We start from the raw sequence: 14976 nt of genomic DNA, 5'->3' as shown, positions 1-14976 counted from the left end.
GAAAATATGTGCCTTCAGAAAATGATCAACCCAAAACCAATAAACAACACAAGGCCCAATGGCCCCTATCCCACTGGCTAAACGTTCCCCACAGACCCATATTCATCGCGGGACAAGTTATCACAGGCCAGGCCTCCCAGGGGGAAATAGTGGCTGATTAAAGTTTGGTACATTATATGGTAGGAACCAATCAGCTTTTTGCAGTTGGAACGTTATGTATCAGTGGTGACTGGCTTTAATTTCTTATGCAGCAGCAAAGCATTTACTTCTTATTTATATAGGACTGAAACAGATTGTAGTGCACTGCCAGAAAGTTGGCTGTTGACTGAGAAGGCATTCAGGCATGATGAGTTTGAGGCCAGGATCTGAGTAATGTCAGAGAGGTCCATTTAATTATCATTCCTAAAGCAATTATAACGTGGTCAAGCAGAGGTCAGTATCCAGAAGGCAGGCAATAGCACAGAGCATGGAAATGTGCATGCGTGGACAGGAACAGAAGATATGGATAGAAGGAACAGGGAGGGTTGAGGCAGCTGGAGACTGAGCAGCCTAGGTAATCCTGAGCCATGGAGAGTGCCCGGCCAGCAGACAGAATGTCTAGGACCTTGGGTTGGCTGACCCGGGGCATATAGAGGGCTTTCAGCCAATCAAGGAATAGGCTGATAGCTAATGGCCATTTTGTGACAACAGAACGCTGTTTTAAAGCATGGGAGCTTCCATGGCTTCTATGATCTCCTAGAGATGTGAGACAGAAGATTCTACCAGCAGGCCTGAAGTAACAAGTTCTATCCTCAGGACTGCCAGTGCTTCGTATGCAAAGCCCTGCGTCAGTCAGAAGTGAAAAAAAGTTACAATAATTATCATCTACATTTATGTCCCATCTTTCCTTCAGGGAGCTCAGAGCAGTGTACATGGTTCCTCCTCCTCTTTTATCCTCAGAACAACCCTGTGAGGTAGGTTAGGCTGAGAGAGTATGACTGCCAGGGCCAGCCCAGGACATTTTGCTGCCTGAGGCAAAGGAGAAGATGTGCCTCCCCCACCCCCTCCAATTCCATGTACAGAAGCCGACCGGACTGGCAGTTGACTCTCACTTCAGCATTAGCGATGGGGCCTCATCCTTCACCATACCTGAGAGCAGCAGGCTAGCGGGGGGTGGGGGGGCAGTTGCAGGGCCAGCTAAGTGTGTCACACACAGTTCTGTCCTCTAACAGCTTTCCCATTTCTACCCATCCCCCTCATCTGCTGCCCGAAGTGGCCACCTCACTCTGCCTAATAGCAGAGCCAGCCCTGATGACTGCTCAAGTTCATTCAGTGAGCTTTGGGGCTGAGTAGGGATTTGAATCCAGGTCTCCCCAGTCCGTCCAACACTCGAACCAACAGCCCAAGAAAGCATTTTGACAGTGCAAGGATGTTAGCTATCTGTATAGCATTCTTACAGTTCTGTCGCTACTGCTAGAAAATACTGTTGCATTTGGTTAAGCAAAATGGCCTGTTCTTTCTAGGGTTTTTGTACAGCCTGGCACCTGATAACGGATAATTAGGTCCTGATTAATCATCTTTAACGGTTGGTGGTGATTTCAATCCCCCAGATTTGTTTCATACCCTGCCTGAGAACGGGAGATTTTGCAATCTGTTTTCGGTACATACTCAATCTTGAGTTTGGATCTCCACAGAAAAGGGTCACTGACTGGGTTACTAAGGGGCTGAGTGCTCAAAAGTAGTTTATTAGACATTAGTCACCTTGGCCAGGGTCGCTTGAGGACTAGCACTGCTTCCCTGATTCCTGTCTACTCATGCTGTATGTTTGTAAATAAACAGTTTATTACAAAAGGTACCAGAACTCTCACCTCACAAGGGCAGCATCCACAACTTCCCAGTGCTCAAGGAAGTGAGGAGTGCAAAACAAAGCTGACAGTTTTATTTTATATTTATCAAATTTGTAACCTGCCCTCTCTTTAAGGAATGCTGGGCAGCATTTATAGTGGTTATCCCTTTTTATCATACTCCTGTAAAGTAGGTTAGGCTGAGAAAGAGCACAACTACTCCAACCGACAGACACTCTTTTTCTACTACATGGCAACCATACAAAAACTATAGATATCTGAATGGTGTTTCCCCACCTCCCCCAGTCTTATTGGGTTGTATCCAATGTTAGTTCTACTTAGAGTAGACCCATTGAAATGAATGGGATTTATGTTATATTAACACTGGATGTAACCTATGGGTTGGTGCACAAGCCAAACTCCTAAACTCTATTGCTCCATAATTCACCATACACAGAGTTAGTTTCAGTCTGTGTTGCTTATACAGATGTAGTTTCAGCCTTAAAAGGATATGGATCTGTGGGTCTATAGACAGATTTAGATATCTGAATATACAGGGGGCTTTCACTCATCTAGTTTGCACATTACAGTGGTAATTCCTGGGTTGCTTAACCCAGAAATTGCTGGGGACAAGCAAAGTGATGAGTCTGCTGCCTCATGTGCGTATGCCATTTCTGTGACATGAGAACCTGAAAAACTGTTTATGGGTTAAACAACCCAGAACTAACCCAACAACAAACCATGGGCAATTGTTGGGTTAACTCTGGGTTGTTTAACCCCAAACAACCCAGAGTTCTAGGTTTGCATATCACTGAACAACCAGGAACAGGGTGTTCCTAGATTGTTAATTAAAAGCAAAACAATAGGCGTGTGGCTCACACACTGTGCTTGTCCCCGCAATTCCTGGGCTAAACAACCCATGAATTGCTGCCATGATGTGCAAACCAGTTTGTGTTTCTTCTCTTGCACTTCCCCCCCCCCACCAGCTGAAATGCTTAAAATGAACAAGGGGGTGGGGGGAGGTGAGAATTTGAATTAGCAAGAAATTATAAATGTATTTTTGTTTCAGATTACAAAGACAATTGGACAGCACCCATGGGTAATTATGATCTATTCTGGCTAACCTCAGCACCAAACTAGTTCTGGAGTGGGAAATTCATTATCAGACTTCCCACATTTTTAATAAGGATAAATGCAGCCACTGGAGGCGCTGATTCTGCAGTGTCAGGAGAAGGAAAGTTAAACCTTTTCCCTGCCCCTGCTCTGTTTCCCAGTCTCCCTCACTCCCCTGGAGCAGCTGTTTTGTTCTGTGAGGCAAAACACACAAGCACTTACATGTTTCGTATGTATCTTATATATACGTGGGACGTCTGATCACCCATCTCCTGCTAACTCATCTAACTGCACCCTTACACAAGCCTTCTTCAAAATCATAGCTTTAAAATAACCTTTCTGAAATAAACAGGGTTTTGTTGCTGTTTGCATTACTGCAGGGAGTTAATTTTAGAATACCTTATATATACAGCCTGGCTGTGTCTTCTATGGGTATGGATAAAAGGCTACTCTCAAGCTTCCAGACTGTACTCCTTCCACACCACAGGGTAGCAAACAAAAGCAATGTCACTGAGCCAAAATACATGGGCCTACAGCAAAGTCACACAGACACAAACAGTAGATGGAAGTCAAAGCTAGTGGTGAGGCCAGATTTCAGAGCTGGCCCCTGCTGCTTTCGTGTCTTTAACCAGATCTTGATCTGCAGACATTATGAGCAGGTCTCCAAACCAAAAATAAAAAATAGAAATATCCTGCTGATTTCTATAAATCAGGCTGATGTTAAAGGCAAAAGCAGATGCCAAGACATTTTTTCCTGGTCATTTGGCAACTCTCTTTTGTATTAATAAAGAATTTTATATGGATCTGAACCACCACTACCTCATCACCCGCCAATGCACAAATACTGGGACTTCACATTTAAATTCAAGACCAGACTCACAGGAACAGTGGAAGCCACTTTATACTGAGTCATGCCATTGTAAACATTGAGGGACAGCAGCTCTCCAAGGTTTCAGGCAGGAATTTTTCCAGCCCTACCTAGAGAGGCTGGGATTATAACTGGGACCTTCTGCATACAAAGCATTTGCTCTACCATTGAAGACTCTTGAGATTAATGAAGCATCTTGTTGAAGCATCATAAGAAATGAAGTCATCTGTAAATTCACATGCATGAACATGGGTTTAGGAAGGGCATCTATAAGTAAAAACAGAGCTGCCACCTAGATTCCCGAAAGAGGTTTTGCAGCTTGCGGAAAGGCAGAAATTCAATGCATCTCCAGATCAAGAAAGATTACACCTGTTGAACATCAGCTTCTCATACAGCTGTTAGAGACATGCAGCCCCTGTCTAGTGACAAAGGGAGCAAATGTCAATGCATACCCAATGGATCCAAAGTGGCCAAGCCTGATTTTCTGAAAAAAGAAAGATTCCTGGAATAGAAGAGGATAGTTTCAGAACAGCTAGACTATGTGTGTGGTTGGTGTGTAGGATGGCCAACTATGCAAAGGTTAGTCCTCTATTTGAAGGTGTTCTCTGTTATGCCAAGTCAAAGTCTGGTTTAAATTCGAAGAACCATAAGAAGGTTCTACCCTTAGAGATTGCCCCCCAAAATTAAATAAAAATAAATGAGAAGGGAGAGCAGGGTCCTTGAAGTTGCCCATCAACAGTTCTAGCGGCACCTGGACAGCAGTCTGAGCTGGCACACACTGGTCACCTGGTCCCAGTCTGTCTTTCTATGGTGAGATATATTGTATTTCTATTTGAATTACAATTATTATTTCTAAATTGGCATTTATACTCATTGTTTCCTTATTCTTCCTTTCTTTCTTTTACAGCAAAATACTGCTGTTTTCTTATAAAAGAAAGAAAAGAAATAGGGTGAGAAAGTAGTAATTACTTAAGTAGTAATCCCCAGGGGAACTGATGCTGATTAAGGGGTAATTCATCAGTAATCCCACCAGCCATACTAAACATATCCAATAAAACAATTAATTTGTAAGGAGCAAACTTTTCATTAAAGGCACAGTAACCTTTAGAAGCTTCAAGGAAACTTTGTTCGTCCTGCCACACTGGGCAGGCTGCTACTGCAATTGTATTGTATTGCAAAAGGTTTATCCACAAATCATATCAGAAGAAACGTGAAGGACAACACAGAAAACACTGGAATGCAGTGATTTTCAACAGTGTCTCCTGGATTCTTGGCAGCAAGTGAGTGAACAAAGTTGGCAATTTCAGAGAAAAGAGCATCCTCAGAGTCCATCTTTGTTGCTGGTAGGTTTTCTTCAACATCACAATCACCAAACATGTGGCTGTAGTGGTGGGTTGTGACTTTTCATGGCAAGTAAGCCACATGCTTCTTGTTTTGAACTTATGTAGAAATTCATTTTGTTTTAACACTCACAAGTTTGGTGGCTAAGCCAGCAGCTTCTGTGGCACATGGGGAATCAGGTCTAAGGAGCGAAAGAAGAAAAGCTGTGCTGTTCCCCATTCCCCTGTTATCCTCTTGGGTGGAGGGGGGTGGGTTGTCATCCTAAAGTGAGGCTCACCTGAGAAAATCCTGGCTTTGCATCGTCATGCAAATTCAGGCAACTGAATTTGTCTTGGGATTCAAAATGCCGTTCAAACATTCACTTCATCCTTACCGGTGACATACTTATCAATAATGCTGGATTTAGTCCCCTTTTATAGTCAGAAAATAGTCCGTTTCATTCTATCTGCTTTTTATTTTTACAGAAGAAAATATACTGTAAAAATATTAAAGGCTGATCTCCATGTTAGCCTCTTAAGAGTGCGATCTTATGTATGTTTAGATGGAAAAAAGTCCTACATGCTGGGAGTTGCAGGGCTTCTTACTATCTAAACATGCATAAGATTGTGCGCTTAATGAAATAATGCCTGCACAGAACCCTGTTTTTGCTTGTACAAGCCTCTAGAAAATGAGAATGCACTCCTCTTCCCCAGAGGCAAAAACACATCACAGTTGCTTCATAGCACTTCTGGCAATCTCTTTCCCCTTGCCCTGACTGTGTGCGTAGTGATCTGTTGCAGTTGCTGCTGCCACCAGCGGTGTTGTGAAGCCAGGGAACACAGGGATGCGACAACAGCACCAGGACTTTTTTATTAGAAGGGAAGCTGATGTCATCTTGGGTCATCCCCCCCCCCCCCACACACACACGTATGTCCCTGTTCCCTCTGAGTTTAGCTGCAATCCTTACAGTAGCTATGGGGGGAAATGAATTCCCCCAGTAACTATATATTGTTCCCTGTTGTAATGCAAAGTATTGGGGGGCAGCGAGGGCTTGGTCTTGAATGGGCAATTCAGACCCATTAGCTTTACAAAAGATCAGTGGAGGCTGGTGGCTCCGATGTTACGGGAGTGGAGAATCCACTCTGAGTTTCTGTCAGAACCAGTCAGAACTCTAAAGGATCTATCCAAGCACACCTTGGATAGCTCCTTTAGAGTTCAGATTGGTTCTGACTTAAACCTGGAACGGATTCATTGCCCCACGGACATCGGAGCCACCAGCCTCAACTGCAAAGACCTGTTCCTGGTAAGGATAAAAGCTGCTAAAACTGGATGATTGATATGGATCAACACAGCTGCCTGCAATTTGTGAACTCTCCTTGGGGGTGTGGCGATGGGGACTGTCATGATGAACGCCTGCACCTCAAAATTTACCATTGCACCATTGGCTGCCACACAGTTCCTGCCTTTCAGTAGCTTTTCCCTTTAGGTCCTATTCCTCTTGCTTCCTTTCCAGCATGAACTTACTCACTATGATAGCATGAGGGGAAAAGAGATAAAGTACAAAGCAAGTACTACTTTAAAGAAAGAAAATGAGGTCAAGGCTGCCACCAAAGGCTTTTCAGAAGGCACCCTAGAATCATGCTCTGGTTTCCTGTTTTGGCTGGTACAGATAGAACGGGGGGCTCTGTAAATGGAGCGCCCCAATAAGAAACTTATTTTTTGCACAGATGGTAAGGGATGATTATACATGTATAATCTACTTACCAGGAGCCGTCTTTTCCCTTCAAAGAAATCCAAAAGGTTTGTCACGGATTTTCTGGAGGCTTGGGTGAAAGACTTGGCATTAGTTTTCAGGATTCCCTCATTCTCTGTTTTGCCTCCTTTCTTATTTTTCTTGTTACGCTCTTTCTCTTGCTTGTTTTTCTTTTCAGCTTTGTCCTTCTTGGCCTGCTTCTCGTTTTTCTTGTCAGCTCGCTCTTTCTTCTTCTTTTCAGATTTATCTAAGCGGTCGTGTTTCTTTGGATCCTTCCCTTTCTTTGGTGGGATATTCCCCACGGGGACACCTTCCTCTAAACGAGGAACAGCAGGCTGCCCTGCATCGTATTTATCCTCATATTCGTTGCTAAGTATTTTGCCTTGGACTTTCTTTTTAGGGGGCTTGCTTTTAGCAGGCTTGTGCTGCCCTGTTGTGATGCTGGGCTCCCTTGTGTTATAGTCCTTCCTGTCTGTGCGGTTGTCTCTATATCTGCCAGCACTTGCCTTCGTATAGTGCTCTGTGGTGGCCATTGGGATCTCTGTGTAGGTGTCATAATTAATGGCTTTGCTGGGCCTCCTACTACCTGTCGGTTGTCTGTGTGTGTGGCCCGGATGCCTTTCTCTGCGGTTCTCTTTCCATACTGGAGAGGAAAAATTCTCTGTTACCCGAGCGGCAGTTGCCTCAGGTGCTGTGGGAAGCAACATGTGTGACTTTGCGGTCCAGGTTCTCTGTGTAATAGGAACAGTCGTGGTGGTTGTTACAAGTCTATTTGCTATTGTCATTATTCTGGTGACTGGCCTGAAAGTTGTGGTTGTGGGAGGGAAAGTAGGGGCTCTAGTTGTAGGGGGGGGTGCCGCCGGTGACACTGCAGTTGTTACAACTTTCTTCACAGTTTTAACCCTGGTTGGCTGCACACTGCTTTTCCTTGTTTCTTCTTTCTTTGGTAATGAGGGGCTCTGTCCTGGTGCGGCTCTGGTGTTGCTGTCACCGTTGTTGCCTTCCTCAGCCACCTGGCCCTCTGCTCCCGCTGCTTTGCATTTCTGGATGAAGCCCTTTTGCCTAATCTTCTCAATTTTCCTGATGGGGCTCTGGTCAATGACTTCATAGATGGCCTCTAGCCTTACTGGGTAGGGGTATCTTTCCTCTACTTGCAGCGTCTTCTTCAGCAGCACCATGCCAAATTTCCCCTTTTCTAGCTTCAGAAAGTTCATGAGTTTGGGAATAAGGCTGTGATCTAGAGGCTGCTCCAGAATTCTCCCCTCAGGGCTTATCTTCCTGACTTTCCCGCCCTCTTCACCTTCCTCATGGAACAAGACAATCTGCTGAACGTGTCTCTCAGCCAGTTCACAGTAGACATCGTTTTTCAGCAGGCTCATCATGAGCCGGTAATAACCATCAGAGGCATGAGGAGCAGAGATGATCCAGACTCTGCTCTTTCCGGCAAAGCTAGCCAGAATGTTGGGAGAACTGGACCCAGATGGGAAGCGCACAGTGCGCGATCGAAATGCAGCGGAAACTCCCTCATCCTTAATCATTTCTGACTTAGGCCTTTGCATCTGCCGTCTTTTAGTCCCGCCATTCTTCACCTGGGCACGAGATTCATCTTCCAGAGGGGCTGCTTGTGGGCTTTTTGTCTCCAAAGAATCCCTTTTGACAAGGGGACGTTGACGAAAGCTCCCAGAAGGGCTCAGAAGTCTGTGCAAAGCCTCTGCTCTCCTTGTCTGTGAAGTTGATTGCCTAGTACTGCCCTGGTAGGCCAGAGCAACTTTTCTGACTCTAGGGCCCCCTCTTTCAGCTTGCCTCAGCGGCTTTTCCAAACCACACACTAGCCATGCTGCCCACAGCACAGCTAAGCTCACAACCGGTGTCCAGTTCATTGTGGGTTTTACTTTAAAAATAAGAGCAGAGCAGAGGTATGTTAAAGGCAGTACTGGGAATTCATATAGACAGGGGTTTCAACAGGGGTGAAAAGACCAAAGACTCATCAAATCTACTCTCTCTCTCTCTGTGTTTTGTTTTTTTACTAGAACCCCAATACCCACCAACCAGAGCCAGGTGCAAAAGGCATACACTTAAATTTAAAGAACAGGGTGTTTCTGAGCATGTTCTGAGCCTAAGAATTTGTTTTCAGTAACAGAATCAAACTGAGCTCATAGTCCTTCCACGCAAAAGTCCACTCCTGATTACCCACAAGCTCTCTTCACTTCAGCAGCCTACCTTGGATGTTGTTGCTATTGTTAATTCCCTGAGAGTCCGAAACCCTTGTCAATCTACTGCAAATCACCTCGAGATCTAACAGTAGTTCCCGATTTACTGCCTGCCCATCCGTGGACTAAAGATGTCCAACGCTCATCCCTGAGACCGCCAAGATAATTTTTTCCTCCAATCTGGTTGAAATGCTTTCAACTTCCTTGTGAATTTCCAAGATCAGCACTCTAAATTTGCCTGGCTTTTCGCTTTAAGAGAAAAATCTTTGTAAACCGCCCAGAGAACTTTGGCGATTGGGCACTATAGAAATGTAATAAATGAAATAAATGAAATGCAACTCTACAGTATATGCAGGGAGAGCAGCCTCTTCAGTGAGAAAGGAGACTGGCTAGAGTTATTGGGTCAGGAGTCTTTGGATCGCTTGTGGTGTGCATATGGACTGGAGGAGTGTGTGGAAGCTTTGCTGGGGGAAGCAGCCTTAAACCAAAACGACTGAGGCAACAGTCAATGGACAGCTGGGATCTGTTGATACAGAAAACCTAAAAGGGCTGTATTATAATCTACACATTTAATACACACACGCACCAGTTTGTCTCAGAGAAGCAGCAAAGCAGTGTCAAACTTACCCTTACAGCAAACTTCTCCTTCCAGAAGTGTTTCCCTCTCAGAGCCTTTCTTTAGACAGAGAGCTTTGCCATGTACATCTGCTGCAGGAAGCCGGGCGATTTTTCTGCTACAAAACAGATTCCAGGGGACGTCCGGTTCACGATGGCTCGCTCGCTCTTTCGCCTTCTTTACCACACCGGGGACAACGCAAGGAACTTCCCTACTGGATCTTCGCTTCCCTCCATCTAGCCGCCGCTCTGCCTTTTTTCTGGAGCCACACAGAGGCACATCTCGCTGGAGTTCGAGGAGCTGCTGCCGCTGCTCTGAACTCTCGTCCTCTTTTAAAGTTCCATGATCCCCCCCATCAGTCCCTTCCTCCTCCGTGGAGCCGCGCTCCTTTGTCTCCCGAGAGCCAAAGCATCAGGGCTAATAGATTTTCCAGGCAGAATTCAAAAACACACGCACCCAAACGTGATCCCGAGGAAAGAAAGAGTTCCTCCGCACCTTGCTCGCCCTTCCTAATCTTCCCTCCTTAGCCGCCTTATTCCTCCCCTCCCCCCCGCTTTTTGGATCTCCTCCCAGAAATGTCAGGATAACTTAGAGCCCAGCTCCAACCCAAACCGAAACAACAGCCGCCACTGGAAATGTGTCTGTTGGGGGGCGAGGGGGGGGCGCTTCAGTTGAGCAGATCAGCGGCACATCGCCTCCCCTTCCCACTTGCACAGGGTTTTGAGCGAGAAAGGGGGATGCTTCTTGGGGGTCGTCTGAAACGTTACACATCAACATCATCGGTGATTTTTTGGAATGGGCCGGTCGAGACCTTAACTCTTTCAGCACCTTCGGCTGTCTTACCGAAGCACCCTCCTCTTTCACCTTTTAAAAGCGGACCCACAGCTTGAAGGAAACGTTGGGTTACACCTGGAGTTGGATCAGGGCCAGCCCAAGGCATTTTGCTGCCTGAGGAGAACAGCAATGCTGGCCTTCCCCCGCCGCCCAAGTCAAAGCGGGTAGTAGTATCCAAGGCCATCCACATCATTTTGTCCCCTGAGGCAGAAAATCCCACAAGCCCTCTCTCCTGCCAGGCTATAAAAATGCAACAGTAATAAATTAACACCTAATAATTTGATGCCTTATCATGATGCTAAAAATCTCCTGCCTGAGGCATCTGCCTAAAGGCAGGGCCAGCCCTGGGTTGGATTCAGACCAGGGGAGGCTGGGGACTCTGATGTCAGTGGGGCGGTTCCAGGTTTCAGTCAGAACTCTAACGGAGCTATCCAAGGTGCAAAGCTCCTTTAGAGTTCTGACTGAAACCCAGAACAGATTCACTGCCCCAGTGACATCAAAACCACCAGCCTCCACTAATCCAGAATAGACCTGTCGAAATTAACAGGACAAGTTAGGACTCATTTCAGGCCCACTGATTCCAAGCATGAGTTGAAATCTCCAAGCATGACTAAATCTGGATCCCACTCATTGTCCTCACCTGTGTTCCAAAATACATGTGTATTCCGCCTTTCCTCAAGGAGCCATATGGCATACATTTTATCATCACAACAGCACTGTGAGGTTGGTTAGACCCACAGCCACCCAGGGAGTTTCCAAGCTAAGTGCTTATTTGAAACCTGGGTTTCCCCAGTCCTAGTCTAACCCATGTTGCACCAAATGCAAGTACAAGGGCAGAGCAGTCACCTGCCCCCCTCACTCCTAGGTGCATTTGGCCTAACCTATGAAAGAGCCTCCATAAGTCTAAACGAACAGGTCTAAATACTAAAAGAGGGATTTGACCCCCTCCTATGTCCTCCAGAAGTAAAATATCTGAGGAGGTGGGTGGGGAAGAGATACATCCTGTCTCTAGTGCATATGAGTATATACTATAAATGCACTAGGCATAATTCAGAACACAGCCTAGCATCTCTCACACAGGTATATTGTAGGCCTGTGATGGTTTGCTGGTATATCTTTAACCCAAGCATCCTAGTTTTGGCTTTTAAATCAGTGGACAATAGGTTATTGCTGAGTTCATCTAGCTGACAGAGGAGAGCCTTTAGCAACATGCACTGATGACAGGGAGAGACTGTCAGAAGAATAGGGATGCTACATGTTTTTACCTGTGAAATGCTGGCTCCACTATAACAGAACACCCAGTGGCATTTAGATTCTTTTGCCTGGGTGCTTTGTTGACAAGGTGCATTTGCACAAATATGAGAATTTAAATAAGAGAGTGTGAAATACCATGCCATGGTATGCATCGGACCAGGACTAGTGTACTAGAGTTTTCAACCTCTTACTGACCTCAAATCTGAGGTTATAAAAAAGCCAGCCCTGCCATAATGCAGAGTGAGATGGCTGCCTCAAACAGCTGATTTTGTGTGCTGCAAAAGAACAGAAAATTGTTATTTAATGTATTATTGGTGTATCTGTACTGCCAAGGTGGCAGAGAAGTGTTTGAGGGGTTTTCTGCCTCAGGTGCCAAAATAACTTGGCTGTCCTTGAGTACTATGCACCTTGACCTGAAAGGGGGTGTGTGCGCCATTTTCTGTTTCGCCTCAGGTAGCAAACTATCTTAGGCTGGCCCTGCATAATAGATTACTTATAAGAAGAAAAGAGCAGGTAAATTGAGGTTGAGCTGATCCTTAATCCTGGAGTATTTCACTACTACCCACTTGATATTGTTTAATGTTTCTGCCTTATTTGTGGGCAGAGAAATTGGAGGAACTGTTTCATGGAATTTCTCCAGAGCAGGGGTGAGGAACCTCAGGCCTAGGGGCCATACCTGGCCCTCAGGGATCCCAATCCAGGATTTTGGGGTTCCGCAGTTGGCCAATCCCCCTTTCCCGGGCTATGCTCCCTTTCCCCCAGCCACCAATTGTTTGGTGCTTTCCTGGCGTTTGTGCAGTTTTCTCTCTATTCTAAAATGTTGAAATGCCTCTTCTAAGGCTTAGTTACTTGCAGCAAAGAGCCTTAGGGAGTGATGCTATGGCCCCTAGAAGGAGTCTGGGGAGCCATAGAAAATTTCAAATTCCTTGATCGGTGTTCTGACCTTGGACCCAGGAATCAGAGCTGCCCTCCAGCTCCCCCTTCCAGACAGCATGGAGAGAACCATGCCAGCTGCCTTTCCAAGGTCACGAAAGCAACCTCGGAGAGGAGGTAAAGGGGGCATTCCTATGGAAGGGGAGGGCAGGGGACTGACGAGGCTGGCTTACACCATATCCTGAGGCCTCACCAGCTTCCTTCCCTCCCCAACACCTCAGCTAGATAGGCGACAGAGCCCATCTAGCTGGGATGCAGAGCAGAAGGCGTGGCAGAGGTGATAAATCACCTCCGCTGCGCCTCCAGCTCTGCACTGGATATAGGTAAGCCTCTGAGGTTGGAGGCTTACGAATATCAAGGGTGGATCACATAGGATTGCACCCTAAAGCTACCATATGCTGGTATTTTTCATATTTCTGGCCCCACCCTTTTGCCTTTGACCCTATCGCCCTTGCCCCCACCTGCCACTGGAATGTGGCCGAGCACTTCTCTGAAACTGAATGTGGCCTTTAGACTGAAAGAGGTTCCTCACCCCTGCTCCAAAGGGAGGATAAATTCTCCAATAGCAGTACAACTTCTTCCTTTTGCATCCTCCATTAATCTGAATAAAAAGCCCTCCGAGGCTCAGAAACAGGGAGGATTCAGACAACTAGGAGGCCCACAGTAGTGGCTTAGAAATGTACCAGACAGTGCTCGAGTTTGTCATTTGCACATTGCAACCCATATGCAACCACATGAAGCACACTGAAGCGTGATGCATGATGGCCTTAACCATGTGGTCAGGTCAGGGGTCACAGATGACTTCCTCCACCTGTGGTTGCTGGTCATTTGGTTACAGACTTCCTTACCCCATATAGTAAGCTTTTCTGTGGCTTTTCTGTGGCTTTGGTGGTCTGACTCCATCAACGTGGCTGGCCTAAGGCCAAACCCACCTAGGATTCTATTCACTGCACTGCCACAAGGCCGGCCAGCCAGGCAGCCATACTTTTTGTTCACAATTGGTTTAAAGGAACTTTAAATGGTGGCTTTCCCTAACATTCATTGCATGTCACTGTGTGGAACTGTGGTTCAAATCCTACTTTAGCCACCCTTAATACAGAAAGGATCTGAAATAGAAAAGTGTTCTTGTGTATACATTATAAGGCCATTTCCCCTTAGACTGGGAAAAATAAGTTTGCATCAAAGCATTTAGGAATACCCAGTATTAAGAAGGTACTACAAACAGAAAACCTCTTATTGTTTTAGATTTTCTGAGACTTTTCACACATTCAAGATTTAAAACCACACTTAATTTGAGAGTTGGCCTTTATAAACAGAAGAATTTTCTCTTTTTCTCTTCTTCCCTCAGTCTGCTGCTTTAGCATATCCCCCTGCCCTGCCCCCTACTGCAACTTCTCTTTAATTATTATTAATTGGCAGATTATATGGGAAAAAAACCACACATTCCTGATGTTTTCACTTAACATGAATTGGGATGCTGTGCTGTGCTGTGCTGTGCTGTGCTGTGCTGTGCTGTGCTGTGCTATGAAGGATGGATCGCTCTCCAGTCCACATAAAGCTTTGTTCTGTGAAGTGTGAAGATTTCTGTTCAATTAGGCCAGTGCATAGTAGACAACAGCGGTTTGCAGGGGAGTGATGTTCTTAACATTTTTATTTATTTATTATATTTACATCCCACTTTTCTTCTATGGAGCTCATGGCACTATACATGCCTCCTCCAAATTTTATTTCCTCACAACAACCCTGTGAGGTAGGTTATGCTGAGAGGTAGTGATTGGCCTAAGGCCACCAGTGAGTCTCATGGCTGAGTGGAGATTTGAACCCTGGTCTCCCCAGTGGTAGTCTGTCACTCTAACCACTACACCAATCTGGCTTTCAATATGTTACTAACATATATGTTGGTACAGTTACTCTAGATTAGATTACTGCAGCATGCTGTGCGCAGGGCTGCCTTGGAGAATATTGCACTAACACAGATGGCTCTCATACCATACCCAATGTGAAAAATCTATCAGAGAGGACATGCAGGGGGAAAGATATTTCAAAGAGATCTAAAGTTACCAAATCCTGTAGAGCAGGGTTGGGAGAGGAAAAGTGGATCTCAGTGGTAACCAAAGTGGCCAACTCTTTACCAAGTGCAGAAAAAGTGTGATGAATTGATATAGTGTAATTATACCAACTGCACAGTATAACTGCAAGCACTATAACACCACTCTTAATTGCACTGCTCTTTGCCACCATAAAGGAAGCTG

At 45.6% G+C, this 14976-nt stretch overlaps 1 protein-coding gene across 1 annotated transcript in view; it reads right to left on the bottom strand.

Annotated features, from left to right (window-relative positions):
• CCDC80 (coiled-coil domain containing 80) overlaps positions 1–10244 on the bottom strand; it is a 30578-nt gene extending 20334 nt beyond the window's left edge. Inside the window, exons 1-2 of the mRNA XM_084843144.1 lie at positions 9715–10244; positions 6889–8768 (exon numbers count right to left, since the gene is read on the bottom strand). Of these exons, the coding sequence (XP_084699270.1) occupies positions 6889–8757 (1869 nt within the window). The 5' untranslated portion in view covers positions 8758–8768; positions 9715–10244. The remainder of the gene's footprint in view (positions 1–6888; positions 8769–9714) is intronic.
• Positions 10245–14976: the final 4732 nt, after the last annotated feature.

This window comes from Heloderma suspectum, chromosome 3 (assembly GCF_057233095.1).
Source record: "Heloderma suspectum isolate Gila_16-S chromosome 3, 16-S_ref, whole genome shotgun sequence".
Classification (NCBI taxonomy): domain Eukaryota; kingdom Metazoa; phylum Chordata; class Lepidosauria; order Squamata; family Helodermatidae; genus Heloderma; species Heloderma suspectum.
The sequence above is the reverse complement of the archived record's forward strand: the minus strand, read 5'-3'. Positions and strand labels throughout refer to the sequence as shown.